This window comes from Mus caroli, unplaced genomic scaffold (genome assembly GCF_978045245.1).
Source record: "Mus caroli unplaced genomic scaffold, Mus_caroli_1 scaffold_11, whole genome shotgun sequence".
NCBI lineage: Eukaryota > Metazoa > Chordata > Mammalia > Rodentia > Muridae > Mus > Mus caroli.
This window is the reverse complement of record NW_028227266.1, coordinates 109,154,686-109,171,683: the sequence shown is the minus strand read 5'-3', so window position 1 is coordinate 109,171,683 and position 16,998 is coordinate 109,154,686. Positions and strand designations below refer to the sequence as shown.

The window sequence follows — 16,998 nt, the reverse complement described above, 5'->3', positions numbered from 1 at the left end:
AGGCTGAGCCTCCTCCCCAGAATCAGGACCTTTTCCTCAAAGCTGGGGATGCTTTCTGTCTTGGGCTACTGATAATGGTAATAGTAAAACTCACAGGAGCATTCATATGAAGGTTAACGTGAATAAGAATACACACATGAATAGTCATATGATACATCCACATGTACAAATGGACGTGAAATACCTCAGCAGGTAAGCCTATGAATATTCACATAAATACAGCAGTACACACATAAGCAAATACTCATCTAAAGACTCTTGCAAAATTTTGTGTTTTAATAAAAACCTTTGCGGGAGGGTATAGGGGCTTTGGGGATAGCATCTGAAATGTAAATGAAGAAAATATCTAATAAAAAACCCTTTGCAAATATATATTTGAAATTAAATATGCACGTGAATTCTTTCACGTCTATACACAGAGAAATGCCACATCAGCATGGAGCATTCTCCGAGCACTTACTGAAGCCAGGTAAGGGGTGATTACAAGGAACCCAGGTCTTTCCTATCAAAAGAATGCTCACAGGAAGGAAACCTTTGTGATGCGATTGCCATCTTCCTACTCTGTAAAGCTGTTTGTTTAGCAAAGACCCACTGTAGTTTCAGAACTTAATGATCTATGGAGACTGGCCCTTTTCCCCATTTCTTCACACCAAGTTTCAAAACTAACCTGTCACCAAAGACTGAGGTCAGACTCCAGCCAAAGGAGAAAAGACACAGCACTCTTGCGTTAGGATAAAAACCCATCATGTTTTTGGTTAGGTGTGCCTGTCACCGGACTGAAGCAATGTACCCTTCACAAAAGTAAAAACCTGCCTGCCACTTTACTTTCCCTTTGTGAGATAGCAGTGAGGTACTGAACCCAGGCTTACTTCTAACACAGGCACGATGCTAAGGGGGGCAATCATCTCATGTAACGGTTAGGAAAACGCTCCACTCCGTCTGGTTGTCCTCAAGCATCCACTGTGGACTATGCACACACACAGGCTCCAAGCCACAGGGTCTGTGGCTCGTTGACAAGCTACTCCCGGCACTTACCCCAGTCTTGCTGAGCCTCTCTGAGCCTGCCAGATCTACCAGGTTGATTTTAGAAGTAATATACTTTTCATCTGATAAGGTCCGAGAATGGGCCTACAAAAACATTCAAACAATTTAGAATGCCCTGGGTGAAGCTTCTGTGTGGGTGGCACCCACAGGAGTTCCAGGTCCTTCTGGAAAACAAAGAATGTGCACCAACCTCCATGTAGATGGTGAAAATGCAGTGCGACCTGGATGAGTTCTTGTTCATCGTGTGGGAGGCAATGATCCTGTTGGTCTCACCCTGGAAGGGAAAGGCAGTATATGTGACACTTTGAAAACTGAAAACAAGGAATCTGAGTCATTGTCCAACACTCAGACCCTTACGGTCAGCGGGGCCTTCTGGGAAATGTCTTTTTTGGTAAACTATAAAAGGGAGACAAACTGGAGTATAGTCCTGTACTTTCACCACCAGAGATTTGAAACGAAGATGCCCAGGCTGGCCTTGAAGTCACTCTGCAGCCCAGGTGGGCTTTGAACTAGTGAACCGCTTGTCTTTGCCTCTTGAATAGCTGGGCTTATGGATCTGCACTGTCATGCCTGGCCTTACATAGTTGAACTTATTCTTGTGTTCTTTTTCTCTTACCCCTCTTGGTAGCGCTAAGGATCAAATCCAACCTTGTGCATGTTAGGCAAGTACTCTACCAGTGGGCTACACTCCAAGCCCATCTTATGTCCTCTTTTTGAGTTAACCTTAAGTCACAAGTACTTATTGAATCCAAATGTAAAGTTGCAGATACTTGTAATCTCATCTCTGAGGCAGGAAGACGGTGAGTTCAAGGTCAGCCTGGCCACTTGTAAGAACCCTGCATAAAAACAGTTCTTTATAATCAAACTTAAATATGGAAATTAGATCTGTGGGATGGCTCAGTGGGGAAAGGTATCTGCCACCAACCCTGTTGCCCTGAGTCCAGTACTCAGGACCCACATGGTAGGAGGAGAGAACTGATTCTGGCAAGTTGTCCTCTAATTTATGGTACACAAATACATAATACATAAATAATAATCAAGGAAAATCAGACCACACTGATAGTTTCCAAGAAAAAAAAAACAAACCTTAATCATGTGTTACAAAAGTTCTAGCAATTCTACTCCTAGCTGTCTACCCAAGAGAAACCAATACATGATGCATATACGTATACACACAAAGATTCATAAGGAAGTGTTCAGAGCAGATCCGTAAGCCCAGCTATTCATAGCCATTAAAGGTTGTCACCACAACATCTGTTAGCCAGTGAATCTATGAACATCTCTACAGTGGAAAATTAGCAGTGAAAGGAAACAGGTGGGGGAGGCCAGACAGAATGAGGTTCTACAACATAAATGAACCTTGGGAACATTGAAGCAGTCAGCCACAGAAGGCCATGTATTGAAAGAGTGCATGCCCATGAAAAATCCAGACTAGGGGCTGGTGAGATGGCTCAGTGGGTAAGAGCACCCGACTGCTCTTCTGAAGGTCCAGAGTTCTAATCCCAGCAACCACATGGTGGCTCACAACCATCCGTAACGAGATCTGGCACCCTCTTCTGGAGTGTCTGAAGACAGCTACAGTGTACTTACATATAATAAATAAATAAATCAAAAAAAAAAAAAAAGAAAGAAAAATCCAGACTAGCTGGGCAAAGAACCAGAAAGTAGCTGAGTGGCAGCCTGGAAAGGGAGTGGAAGGGACTGCCAATGGGCCCCAGGGAGCGCTGGGTGATGTAGCAGTTCTAAACTAGGATTGTGATAATGTTGCACAACTCTGTACATTTACTAAAAACCATTACATTATAAAAAAATAGCAGACTAGTGCCTTTTGTGGTATATAAATTACAACAGCCAGGTATGATGTTACGCCCCTATAATCCTAGCACTTAGGAGGCTGAGGCAGGTAAATTTAAGAGTTCATGGCCATCCGGGCATGGTGGTGCACGCCTTTAATCCCAGCACTGGGGAGGCAGAGGCAGGTGAATTTCTGAGTTTGAGGCCAGCCTGGTCTACAAAGTGAGTTCCAGGACAGACAGGGCTACACAGAGAACCCCTGTCTGGAAAAACCAAAACAAAAACAAACAAAAAAGAGTTCCTTAAATATCGATGGCTTCCAGAACCAAGTCTTGTGAGAAAGGGACAAATGAAAAGCCTAGAGGAGCTCATTGTGGGGCCGCAGAGGTCACTCACTAAGAGCACTGACTCCTCTTCCAAAGGTTCAATTTCTATCACCTACATGAAGGCACAACTGCCTGCAATTCCAGTTCCAGGGGATCTGACGTGTTCCTCTGGCCTCTGCAGGCACCAGGCCACATGTGATGCATAGACTAAACACCCACACAGGTAAAATAACTTAGACAACAACAACAACAACAAATCTACTATGGCATTGAAGAGGGAATGGGAAAGGCCCATGATGTAGACCGTGTGAGCCCCATTCCAGGAATCAGGTACCCTAGTGGGAGTGGACACCTTCCTACCTTAGCTTCCCAAATGCCAGGATTACAGGAATGTACCATTATAATTGGCTCACCCTAGGCAATGTATTGAGAATCTGTCTCAAAATAATGAGGTACATAGGAGAGGCTGGAGAGATGGCTCAGAGTGAGCACTATTTTTGTAGGGGGGCCCAAATTCAGTTCCCAGCATCCCACATGGGGAAGCGCATAACCATCTCTAAGTCCAGCTTTAGATGATCTGATGCCATCTTCTGGCCGCTGAGGGTACTGCACACACATGCACAAACAGACACACAGCATTCATATAATTAAAATTTAAATGTTTTACTTTTTAACTTTTAAATTTTATTTTTTTTAATTATAAAAATGTTAAATTTAGGGCCAGTGGTGGTGACACACACCTTTTAATCCCAGCACATGGAAGGCAGAGGCAGGCGGATTTCTGAGTTCAAAGCCAGCCTGCTCTACAGAGTGAGTTCCAGGCAGCCAAGGCTATACAGAGAAACCCTGTCTCAAAAAAAACCAAAAGAGAAAAAAGAAAAAAAAAATGTTAAATTTAAAATAGGTTCTCATTTAGTTTTTTAAAATTAAAAAAAATGAAAACATCAGAGAAAGAAAGGACATGATCTAGAATATTAAAATTTAAAAGGTTTTGAGAAATGATTCTCTGTGTAGTCCTGGATGTCCTGGAACTCACTTTATAGAGACTCACAGAGATTCACCTTTCTCTGCCTCTGGAGTGCTGGGATCAAAGGCTTTCATCACCATGCCTTGTTAAAATGTCTTGTTTGTTTGTTTGTTTGTTTGTTTATGGTTTTAGAACTTTATTGTAGACAGACAGAGAGAAAGAGAAAAGGTAAAAGAAAGAGGGAGACCGGCCATGGCCATGTGGAGAGAGGGAAGGAGGGAGGGGGAAAGGGAGAGCTAAAGATGGGAGTGAGAAAGGCGAGAGCTTAAGAGCTAAAATGTGGTTTGTTTGTTTGTTTGTTTTTAATGCTTTTAAAAGTAAAAAGGGGCTGGGACTCTAGTCAGTGTTGGAGGATGAGCGCATATGAAGCTCTCTGCTCAGTCCCCAGTACTACAAACAAACTCCCAGAAGCAAAGGACTAAATGGTCATGATCTAAGTGTCTTTCAATGAAAAACACTATGAGTTTCTGTTCTTCTTACCGAACACAGGGTTTGCTATATAAGCACATATGCATTTTTCATTCTGATTATCAAGGTAAATTTTAAAAAAAAGTTATTAAAAAAGTGGTGGCGCACGCCTTTAATCCTAGCACTCGGGAGGCAGAGGCAGGCGAATTTTTGAGTTCGAGGCCAGCCTGGTCTACAAAGTGAGTTCCAGGACAGCCAGAGCTATACAGAGAAACCCTGTCTCGAAAAAAAAAAAAAAAAGTAAGAAGGAGGATAGCAAGGAAGGGGGAGGGGGAAGAAGGGAAGGAGGAAGGGAGGGAGGGAGGAGCCTCTCATCTCACCTCAAAGAGGAGGCTGAAGGCGTCCTCCTCTTGACTAGTGAGGTGCACTGACAAGCCTTTAATGAAGATCCCTTGAGGGTTTTCCACAATGGTCATTGGTGTGACTGAGGGTCCCACATAGGGCAGAGTGGACAGGAGATCGAACAGGTTCTCATTGTAGATTTCCAGGTAGGAAACACGGACTGTGATGGCGTGCGTGGGACGCTCTTCAATCATCCTGAACACCTACATGGGAATTTGACCAGTCACCAAGTGCAGAAAAGGCCGAGTGCTTCACCCAGCCCACATCTCCTCAGGAGAGCATCAGGAAGCACAGGGCAATTCCTGTCCTAAGAGATTACAGTCTGGCTGATGTCAGGGTCATGATCAACAACAGCCACTGTTGTTAGTCTACTGGGTAAGATTATCCAGTTTTGGGCCTTGCTGGTTCGGGTTGGTTTTGTTTTTTGTTTGGTTGGTTTTGTTTTTTGGTTTGGGTTTTGTTTTTTTGTTTTGTTTTGTTTTTTTGAGGCAGGTTCTACACTGTGTGGCAGTCTGGCTGTAATTAAAAATGTATCCCTAGTTATTTAATCCAACTTGCCACCTTCTTGCTTCAGTCTTCCCAAGTACTGGGACTACAAGTGTGCCCCATCATGCCCGTCTAGTTTTGAGACAGGGTCTCGTGTAACCCAGGTTGCTCGGGATTCTCAGTGTAAGCAAAGGTAATCTTGAACTTCTGATCCTCTTGCCTCCACTTCCTGAGCACAAGGCTTGAGCATGGTAGGCAAGCTCTTTACCACATGAGTTACATTCTCAGCCTTGAGAAGTTGACATTTTGACAGGGTGAGCATATTTCTTCAGGAAATGGAGCCTGGGAGAAAGGCTGTTTGCATCCTACCTCTAACCAAAACCTCCACTAGCAGGTCCCTTCTGTCCCATTTTCTCTTTTATTTCCCAGAGTCATGGCTGGGAGTCCTAAAGGCTCAGCCACACCCTCCTTCTTGCCTTTGTTCTTCCAGGAGCTGCTGAATGGGAAAAGTCACAGCAGGACAATAAGGACGCTCTGAAAGTGTTACACTCTCTGCATTAAACCAGCAAAGACCTCTAAATCCTTCCTTACAGGATCGCAGACCATGGGAGCAGCAGGGACCTGACGGGCATGCCTGTTCCCTCCTTCACAAATAAGTTACAGGCTTATTGGCATCGAGGGTCAGTCTGAAAATCAAACCCCGAGTTTCCATGGGACTCTGATTCTACTCCAGGCCAGGCATGGTACCCCGTCTCCAGAACCAGAGTGAGCTGCAGTACACTTGAGGGCTGGACACACTATCTCTAGTAGGTAACCTGGAGTTGGCTGCACCTATGGTAAAGAAGAGGGTAGCTGTGTGGTATCCCAACCATAGGCCCATTCTCTACCTGCTGCAGGGCACGAGGGAGAATTCCGCGGTGCTTGTAATTCTCCGTTGCCCCTGTCATGGTGTATGTCTTGCCAGCTCCTGTCTGCCCGTAACACATGATGGTACCTGCAAACATTTCAAAATATGACTGAGTGACATTCAGAAATACCCCTCCATGGACAACCCTCATATCCCCAACATGCTTGGTGCCATCCAGGATCTTGATGTGAGGGTAGCCACCAGGAACATTCAAAGACATCAGGGATTCCACCTTGAAAGAGAGCAAGCACACAGGGGGACAGGGACATAAACAGCCAAATCTGAACATGCAACCATCAATGTGTGATCCACACAGACCTCTCTGCCTCCCTGTTCTCAGATGATCTAGGCCCCTGGTCCTAGGGCTAGGGAACTCTGTGGCTGCAACTTTTCTTGAAAAGAATAGGAGGGAGCTGAGTATTAGACTCCAGTCCTTCTCAAGGCCATGAACTGCATGTGTCTGAGAGCTAACAGGGGACACCCACCCCAGACAAATTTCCAGAAAGAGAGAGTAAGAAGGGTATTCCTGTCGATGGTGGGCCTTTTGTTGATTTGTTTGAAACATGCTCTCATGTAGCTCATGCTGGCATCAAGCTATGTGGCCCAGAATGACTTGAACTCCTGATCTACCTATCTCTACTCCTCAAGTGCTGGAATAGCCAGCCTGTGACCCTATATCTTGCTAAGAGAATTATTTATAGACTACAAGGTTCCTAGTTAGCACCATGGTATTTCTAGAAATGGACTACCGCAACTGGGCCATGACCTGTGTCTGACTGCCTGCCCTGGGAATGCTTTCATTTGCACCTTTTTTTTTTTTTATATATCAGCAGCAGCAGCAGCAGCAGGTGGCTCTGGGATGCAAACCACTGTCACCTTGGGCTCTTATTCCTCCTTCCTCTTGAACTGAAGGATCTCCAAAGATTGCTTCTGTGAATCTACATGGCAGACCTGGTGAGGCTACACTAGGCCCCAGAAGTCTGTTTGTCTTTGTTCCCCAGGTGCTGGGATTGGAGGCAGGTTTTAGATGAGTGGCCCTAACTCAGCATCTGGGTTGAAGCCAGAAACAAATTAGTAATTAGCCCACTGCTAATGAGCCAGAACTCACTTCAGCTGGGATTCGCGGCCCATCAGTAATTCTGTAGCATCAAGTGACAAAGACTACTACGTTCCCTAGTTCTTAGTCCACCCGCCCCCCTCCATCTTTATCTCCAGGCCACAGAGCCTCTCAGGGAATCATGAATATATCATTGGGTCAGCGGGAACCACATCTATGTATCACATGAAGAATAATTTACAATTTTGGGAACTAGAGATTCACTGGATTTTCCTAAAACCAAGTCTAGCTATATAATCCAAACTGACCCCCTTCATGGGCTTTCCTATAGAGAAGTCTAAAACTTTTGGAGCTACACATGTAGTGTGGTGAGAGAACATGCACTTAATATTTGTGAGACTCTGGGTTTCAAACCCAGTACCAAGCAACTAGCCGACAAACAGAACATTCCGGTCAGCAGCCACCAGACAGCAGTCCTCAAACTGCAACTTCTTTAGTTTTATATTTTAAGCTTTATTTATTTTTTAGATAGTGCCACATGTAGCTCAAGATGACATCTAACTGGTAGGTAGCTGAGGATGACTTTAAACTCCTGATCCTCCTGCCTCTGCTTCTAAACACTGAAATTATAGGAATTTGCTTCTATGCCACACACAAAGGGTGCTGGGGTTTGTTCTGCTTTAAAGTAATGTTTAAATGCATGGGGGTTTTGCCTGCATGTATGTCTGTGGATCATGTGAGTGCCAGGTGGGTGTCCAAATTGGACAGAAGAGGGTCCCCTTGAAACTGGAGTTATAGATTGTTGTGAGCTGCATTGTGGGTGCTAGGAATTGAACCTGGGTCCCCTGGAAGAGCAAGCAGCCAGTGCTCTTAACTGATGAGTCATTTCTCCAGCCCCATCTACTTTTAAAGCGTTTTTAAAAATCACATGTAGGGCCAGGTGGGGTGGCACACACCCTTTATCCCAGAACTTGGGAGGCAGAGGTAGGCTGATCTTCGTGAGTTCCAGGTCTGGTCTATAGAGCAGGTTCCAGGACAGCCAGAACTACATACTGAAATACTGTCTAAAAAAACAAAACAAAACAAAAAACTACCAACCAAACAAACAAGAATTTAATCTTAAAAAAAAAAAATCCAGGCAGTGGTGGCACTCCAGAAGCAGGCAGAGTTCTGAGAGTTTGAGGCTAGCCTGATCTACATAGTGAGTTCTAGGCCAGACAGGGCTACATAGTGAGACTGAGATTTGGATAGACACAGTCACACACACAAACACACACACACACAATGCTTGAGAGGCTTGAAACAAGCCTAAAGTTGACCATTTAAGACCCATGAAAAGCCAGTCTTCACCCCATGGGAGAGAGCCAACCCCTGACACTATGAGTGATACTCTGCCATGCTTGCAGACAGGAGCCCGGCATAACTGTCATCTGAGAGGCTTGATCCAGCAGCTGACACCCAAACAATAGGTGGAGCTCAGGGATTCTTTTGGAAGAGTTGGGAGAAGGACTGAGTGAATTGGAGAGGTCAAGGACATTACAAGAAGACCCAGAGACTGGGTCCATGGGGTTCACAGAGACTGAACCACCAAATAAAGAGCATCTGGAGCAGATGTGCAGTTGGACTTCATGTAGGGTCCCTAACGATTGGAGTGGGGCTGTCTCTGACTATGGTGCCTGCCTTTGGGTCCTTTTCCAGTAGTTGGGCTGCCTTGTCTGGCCTCAGTGGTAAAGGATGCACTTAGTCCTGCTGTGACTTGATATGCAAAAGGGTGGGTTGGTACTATTGGGGGGTCTCCCCTTCTGTGAGGGGGAATGGGGAAAGGGGTGCAAGGGTGGGACTAGGAGGGGGGATAGAGAGGCTTCAATAAGGATGTAAAGTGAATAAACTAATTAATTAATGATAAAAAAGCCAAGATCATCTAACAATCCAAAAAAAGTAACACCTCAGAGACTGGATGAAGCCATGAAGCCATGACTACAATGTCATGAAGTAAATCTATGTTCTACCACTAGATCACAGACTGACAAGTAAGTTTATAGTGTAAGTAAATTAAGTTCTTTTGTATTGTTTTATTCAGGATAGAGTACATCTTGTACCTCCTCCTCCAAGTGGGGCTCCTCAGAGTCCTAGATAAAGTGACAGTTAATTAAATTACCATTGTATCCATCAAGGGCTTGAGAAACTGCATCCTTGGCAACTGTTTCATAAACCAAGTCCTGGGAGGCATTGTGAAGCACTCCATCCAGCTTGAATGACCAGTCTGTCTGCTGGTTATTGACAACTCCTCTCCGAGTGTCCTTCTTCAAGTGAATATCAATGCTCTAGGGGGAGAGAGAGAGAGAGAGAGAGAGAGAGAGAGAGAGAGAGACCAGGTGTGGGTGACACACACTTGAACCCAGCCCCAGACTTATGTTAGGAGGCTCTGGAGTTTTAAGCCAGTGTGGGGAACATGTGTGAAATGTCACAAAAAAATAAGAGAGGGTTGGAGTTATTTTTAGGAAGCCTTTGTAAAAAGAATCACTGATAGCACTCAGGAGGCAGATGCAGGTGGATGTCCGTGAGTTCAAGGGCAGTCTGATTTACATAGAATGTTCTAGGACAGCTAGGGCTACATAGGGAGACTGTATCAAATAAATAAATAAATAAATAAATAAATAATCACTGGTCAGTGAGGTCCAACTTAGAAATAACAGAGGATGTGAAGCTTAAAAAAAGTTTTTTAAATTTACTTTTTTGTTTTTTTACATGTTTTCATGAATGTATGTGCATGTAGTACATGTATGCCTGGTACTGCGGAGACCTTTCAGGGTGTCAGATCTCCTGGAACTGGAGTTACATATGGTTGTGAACTGTCTTGTGGGTACTGGGTACTAAGCACAGGTCCTGTGGAAGATCACTCAGTGCTTTTAACTACTGAGTCTTGACTTAGGCAAAGTAATAGGGAAACTGGAAACAATGGCCCGGGCAGGCCCTGTCTGCGCCTACAAGTGTGACTGATGGCTCTGCATCCTCTGCGCTTTGGCCAACGCTTACTTCTTCAGCTGGGAGCCACTGGGAGCAATGGTAGGATGATCACATGAAGTCCCTCAAGTGTTCAGATACAAGTAGTCACTTATGTTAATGTAAATGGAGGGGACCTAACCTGCTTGTGATCAGCAGAACTTCAAATGCACCTCCAGCCACTTCCCAGTGAGATGCCAAGCCTTTTTTTTTTTTTTTTTTTTTTTGGTTTTTCGAGACAGGGTTTCTCTGTATAACCCTGGCTGTCCTGGAACTCACCCTGTAGACCAGGCTGGCCTCGAACTCAGAAATCCGACTGCCTCTGCCTCCCGAGTGCTGGGATTAAAGGCGTGCGCCACCACACCCGGCCGCCAAGCCTTTTTTAAATGTCACTTTTGTGATATGAAGGCTTGCTTTGAATTTAGGTACTTGGATTTTCCCTCTCCGTCTCCCAACTGTTCAGATGATGGTACAGCACCATATATATCCAGCTTATTCCCCAAGCTCCTGATGGGGCTTTCACTGAAATCTTCTACTGGCTACTGTAATAGAAGAACCAAGACCTAGCTGTCCATAGAAAAACAAAACTAAGGCTAAGACAGATAGGGTTCTCAGGTTCGGTGATGTGTAGGTACAACCCCAGCACTTGGGAAGTAAAAGCAAAAGGGTCACAGTTACCCTATTTTAAACAGCCAGTCACAGCCAGCTGGGCTACATGAGACCTCAACTCCAACAAAATCAAAACAAACGAATACCCCATAGCAAGTGCTGCTGAGAAAATGTCATGCTCGGTGGGTCCATGTTTGTTTACATCATGCCATAGAGCACATTACACAGGGCCATCCCTGAGCTCGTTTATGACTACCAGAACTTTCAGCACCTGAGCAATTTATTCTTCAGCTATTCATTGAAAATACCTGAGGGCCAGCAAGATGAGTCAGTGAGGAAAGGTGCCTGCTACCAACCAGACAATCCAAGTTTGATTCCTCAGCACCCACGTCATGAGAGAAGAGAAACTACCCTACAGTTCTGCAAGCTGCTCTCTGACTCCCACACCTGAGCTGGAGCACACCCGGGTGTGCTCTCCCTCCCGCCATATGAACACATTAAAAAAAAATGAGAATCTCAAGAACTTCCTCACTAACAGCACAGTTTGGAGTTGATGGACTGACTCTAGAGTTTACATGAACATCTATCAATTCTGTCTTAGCCCCTTTGATGAAAAGTGTGTGTGTGTGTGTGTGTGTGTAAATAGCACGTGTATGGAATTTGGAAGACAACTCTTAGGAGTTGGTTTCTTCCCTCCACCATTCGGATGGAGGGGGTAGTCCTCAGGCCCTCAGGCGTGCTGGCCGGCGTCTGTACCCACTGAGCTCTCTCTCCAGTCCCTCTGTCGTGGTCTTTAAATGGCTGGGTGAAAAGGGAAGGTCTGCATAAGCAAAGGCAAGCACACTGCACTTACTTTGTTGTCTTCTCCATATTTGATCATTTCATGAGCAAAGTCATCAGTAGGCCTGACTCGAACAAACGCTTGAACCTTCTTCCTAGTACCCATTTTAGCTAGAGAAAGGAGAACGGCAATATTTTTAGTAGTCATCATCAAATACCAACTAGGATGGAGATGCCATTCATTAAGATCAGAATAAAAGCCTGGCATGGTGGTGCACACCTGCAACCCTAAGACTTGGGAGGTGAAGGCAGCTGGGTTGGAGTTCAAGGCCAGCTTCAGCTCCATTGTGAGTTGGAGGACAGCCTTGGCTACAAGAAATGAATCACAACCCACAGTCCCTGCCCTGTAGGTACACGTGCTTCCTGTCTTTCAGCTGCTTTGTGATTTTCCACCACGATTCCAAAGAGACTGAAGCTAAAGCAAAGCAAAGCAAACAAACAAACAAACACACACACACAAAAACAAAAACCTGGTCCCTTTTAGTGGCTTAATTTTAGCTGCTGTTTCTAGAAATGTCCTGCATCTAAGATGAACCCATTTATGCTTGCTCTTTTAGTCTCCTGACACATTTGCCTGGAACACATTAAAGCCAGCCATTCTTTCACACCTGTCTCCAACGCAACTAGAACAGAATAGATTAAGGGACTTTCTTTTTTTTTTTTTTAAAGATTTATTTATTATTATATGTAAGTACACTGTAGCTGTCTTCAGACACACCAGAAGAAGGCTTCAGATCTTATTACGGATGGTTGTGAGCCACCATGTCGTTACTGGGATTTGAACTCAGGATCTTTAGAAGAGTAGTCGGTGTTCTTAACTGCTGAGCCATCTCTCCAGCAGAGGATCTTTCAAAAGATATATTTTTTATTATTATTTCTGTGGATGAGGGACACTTGCTTCAGTGTATGGCAGTACAGACTTGCAGGGTGAGAGCTCTAATTGTTGAGCCATCTTGCTAGTCTTTCCTTCTCCTTCTCCTTCTTCTTCAGTTTTTATTTGTATGTGTCTATGTGAGTATGTGCCACATGATGTTTGTAAGTACCCTGGAGGCCAGAAGAGTGTGTCTAATCTTCTGGACCTGGGGTTACAGGCAGTAATGAACTGCCTGACATGGGTGCTGGAAAGATCAGTAAGCACTCTTAACCACTGAACCATCTCTCAAGCCCCTAATTAAGTGTTCTTGATCTAGTCCATAATCAATAGTCTTCTTCTCTGACTTTACTGAAAAAAAAAAAAAATCAGTCTCTTGTCCCTTCTTGCTCTCCTCAAACCTAATTATATTCTCACCACTTTCATTTTTTTAAAAAGATAAGGTTTGTTTTGTTTATATTTTATGTGCACAGGTATTTTTCCTACATAAATATCTGCATACAACATGATCAGTGCCCACAGTGACCAGAAAAGGTCACTCTGGAACTGGAGTTAAAGACAGTTGTTAGCCACCATGTGGGTGCTGGGATTTGAACCTAGCTCCTCTGAAAGAACAGCCAGTGCTCTTAACTGTGGCCCCATCTCCCCAGTCTCCTCCAAACAGGGAGCCACACATATATTCTTTACACATTTATATAACTCTAAACACTAAATATTAAAACAAATGCTGGTGGAGCTTTGTGGGATGGACACTTTGTAAAAGAAGAGAATAGAAGCAATCGGGAGGCCAGCTTAGTTAAAAGAGTTTCTAATATGAAGAGTCATCTCATAACAGAAATACCTTGAGGTCACAGACACTAAAGATCAAGCAAAGTCAAATGCTAGCTAAGAGAGATGTTGCCAATGGGACTGCTGCACTGAACCCAGATAGTGGAGAGGCAAAGAACTGATTAAGCAGAATTGATAATCCAACTAATTTTGTTTTCTTTTAAGACCAGGGCTTGTATATCTATCTCATGCTGGCCTTTTGTAAAAATTAATTTTAAACATTAGTTAAGGGGCTGGAGAGATGGCTCAGTGGTTAAGAGCACCAACTGCTCTTCTGGAGGTCCCGAGTTCAAATCCCAGCACCCACATGGTGGCTCACAACCATCCGTAACGAGATCTGACGCCCTCTTCTGGTACATCTGAAGACAGCTACAGTGTACTTACATACAGTAATAAATAAATGTTTTAAAAAAGTGTATTTGTTAAAAAAAAAGTGTATTTAAAAAAATTAGTTAAACTTTTGTGGAAATCAGAAAACAGATTGTGGGGTCAGAGTTCTTTCTTTCCACTTTTACATGAGCTCCAGGGAGGAAACTCAGATCACCAGGCTAGCAAGGCAAATGAGTCATCTCACAGGTCCAAGGCTGGCCTTTACCTCCTGTGCTCCTGTCTCCTTCTCAAGGGCTGTATTACAGACGTAGACTGTGGAGCCCTGTTGAATTTTATGACGTTAAGGGGGACTGAAAACTTGATCGCTTTTTTAAGCGTCTCATGACGTACAGTGATGATCAAGGACACAAGATCCCAAGAGCTCCAAGGAAAGAGAAGTAAAATCTACTTGTAAAAATCATTAATTTTGTTAAGTCTAGCTAAATTACACATGAAAAAAATCAAGAAAAGCTGATGAAAATATACTAAATATGTTGGGTGGCTGACATGAAGAGGTGCATGATTTTAATCACAGTAATTTTGTCACTTTGGAGACAAAGGCAGGAGGATCTCTGTGAGTTTGAGGCCAGACTGGTCTATAGAGTGAGTCCCAGGACAGCCAGGGCTACACAGAGAAACTCTGTCTTAAAAAAAATCATATATACATATATACACACATATATACTATACTAAAAATGTCATTCTTATTAGGCAAATTAGCATAGTAGAGTTTTAAGATGAAGCAGTGTGTGTGTGTGTGTGTGTGTATGTACACTCACTTGTGAGTGCATGTAGAGGCTAGCAGTAGAAATGGGATGTCAGCCGGGCGTGGTGGCGCACGCCTTTAATCCCAGCACTCGGGAGGCAGAGGCAGGCGGATTTCTGAGTTCGAGGCCAGCCTGGTCTACAAAGTGAGTGCCAGGACAGCCAGGGCTACACAGAGAAACCCTGTCTCGAAAAACCAAAAAAAAAAAAAAAAAAAAAAAAAAAAGAAATGGGATGTCTACCCCATTGATCTCCACCTTATGTTTTGAAACAAGGTTTGTCACTGAACATGGGGCTCACCATTTTTGGCTATACTTGCGGGCCAGAAAGCCCACAGAGATGCATCTGTCTCTGTTCTAGCAGCCTTTATGTGGGAGCTAGGAATCCAAACTCAGTTCTTCACGCTTGAATCGGCAAGGACTTTACCCAGTGAGACACCTTAGAGCCCTAGGATGGGCCCTTCCTGAGAGCCAGGTCCTGGTGGCAGTGCTATGCTTACCTAACGTCTCTGTACTCGGGTGGTAGAGGCATTAAGGTCAGAGGAAGTTCAAGATCACCCTCAGCTACACATGGAGTTCAAGGCCAGTCTGGGATAAACAAGGCCCTGGCTCAAAGAAGAAAAGCCCATTTGGAACTACTCTTTTTTTTTTTTCAAAGACAGGGTTTCTCTGGGTAGCCATGGCTGTTCTGGAATTCGCTCTGTAGTTTGGGCTGGCCTAGAACTCAGAGATCTGCCTGCCTCTGCCTCCCAAGTGTTGGGACTAAAGGTGTACGCCACCACCACTTGGCTTTTTGGAACTACTATCGCACAATGTACAAAGTTTAAGTACAGAGAAGGTCCACAGAGCATGGCATAGGCTTCACTGTACATTTCCCTTTAAATTGTCCCATCAGGGTTGGGCCAGTTTAAAAAGGAATAAAGTGCCAGGCGTGGTGGCGCACGCCTTTAATCCCAGCACTCGGGAGGCAGAGGCAGGCGGATTTCTGAGTTTGAGGCCAGCCTGGTCTACAAAGTGAGCTCCAGGACAGCCAGGGCTATACAGAGAAACCCTGTCTCGAAAAACAAAACAAAACAAAACAAAACAAAAATAAAAACAAAACAAAAAAGGAATAAAGCACCTGCCCTTAAAGCAATCTGCACTTTTAAAGAAGGGGGAGACAGGGAAGGAGTAGGAGGGAAGGTAGACAGGTGAGCAGACAGGGACACGGGGTTGGGGGGATGGGGGGGGGAGTGGGGTGGAATAGCAAGCATATAGCTGCAAAAGTGAAATGCCAGACATAGGAGTTGATTCAATCTTCTAACATACTGAAGGGATTTTAGTAATTTTTAATACCTTTACGGAAAAACACTCTCTCGTGACACAGAACTGCTAGTATGTATTAAAATCATTTAAGTGGCCGAGTGTGGTGGCACATGCATCTAATCTTAGGCACAGGCAGGTGGATCTATGAGTTTGGTCTACGAATCCAGCTTCAGGCCAGCCAAGGCTACATAGTGACACCCTGTGTCAAACAAACAAGGCTTTTGAGGGCCTACAAGATGGCCCTGGTAAAGGCACCTGCCACAAAGCTTGATGGCCTGAGTTTGATCCTCAGAACCTACATGGTCAAAGAAGAGACCCAGCTCCCCCAAGTTACCCTCTGGTGTCCACACATGTCACTGTTTCATGAGTCTTCCCTAGCACTCTGGTGGATCTTTCCAATTTTGTTTTTGTTTTTAGAAAATTAATCTGAAAAATACTGGGGTAAGAAAAGAACATAGTTTGGCTGAACATTTGTGTGTGTGTGTCTGCAAATTTGAGCTCTAGAAAAAAAATCACACGGCCTCTAACATGGACCCCAAATTAAGGAGACTCAAGGTTTCACTTCCGAGTTTACTTTCTGTGACTGAGAAGAACTGAGAATAGAGAGAAGTGGTTTGTTGTTCACAATTAAAAAAAAAAAAAAAGTCTTCCTGGCGAAAGGGTGTCAGTGTGTAGCCCAGGTCGGCCTTGAACTCACAATTCTCTTGTCTTAGCTTCCCAAGTATTGGGGATAGTATCTCCAGATGAGAGCTGTGCTTCGTTTACTCAATACCCAGTTTCTACAGCTCTGGGAAACCTTTCTGAACACAAACCCCAAGAGTCTTATCTTCCTGCCCAGGAAGGTTCTAGTGCCGTTGAGTATAACATCTAGAAGGAATTACAAAGAATCCAGAGAGTTCTGGAAGCGGGTTCACAGGCCAGCTCAAAGACTGCTCCAGAGCTTCCCCCCGTTTCTGCC

At 44.4% G+C, this 16,998-nt stretch overlaps 1 protein-coding gene across 6 annotated transcripts in view; it reads right to left on the bottom strand.

Moving 5' to 3' along the window:
* The window catches only part of Kif9 (kinesin family member 9), a 49,098-nt gene that overhangs the window by 30,403 nt on the left and 1,697 nt on the right, over positions 1-16,998 (bottom strand). For all 6 annotated transcript variants that reach the window (XM_029482111.2, XM_021172877.3, XM_085828067.1 and 3 more), the window contains 6 exons: positions 11,917-12,014; positions 9,610-9,775; positions 6,375-6,481; positions 4,980-5,204; positions 1,235-1,318; positions 1,036-1,128 (listed from right to left, as the gene is read on the bottom strand). In XM_029482111.2, the coding sequence (XP_029337971.1) occupies positions 1,036-1,128; positions 1,235-1,318; positions 4,980-5,204; positions 6,375-6,481; positions 9,610-9,775; positions 11,917-12,014 (773 nt within the window). The remainder of the gene's footprint in view (positions 1-1,035; positions 1,129-1,234; positions 1,319-4,979; positions 5,205-6,374; positions 6,482-9,609; positions 9,776-11,916; positions 12,015-16,998) is intronic.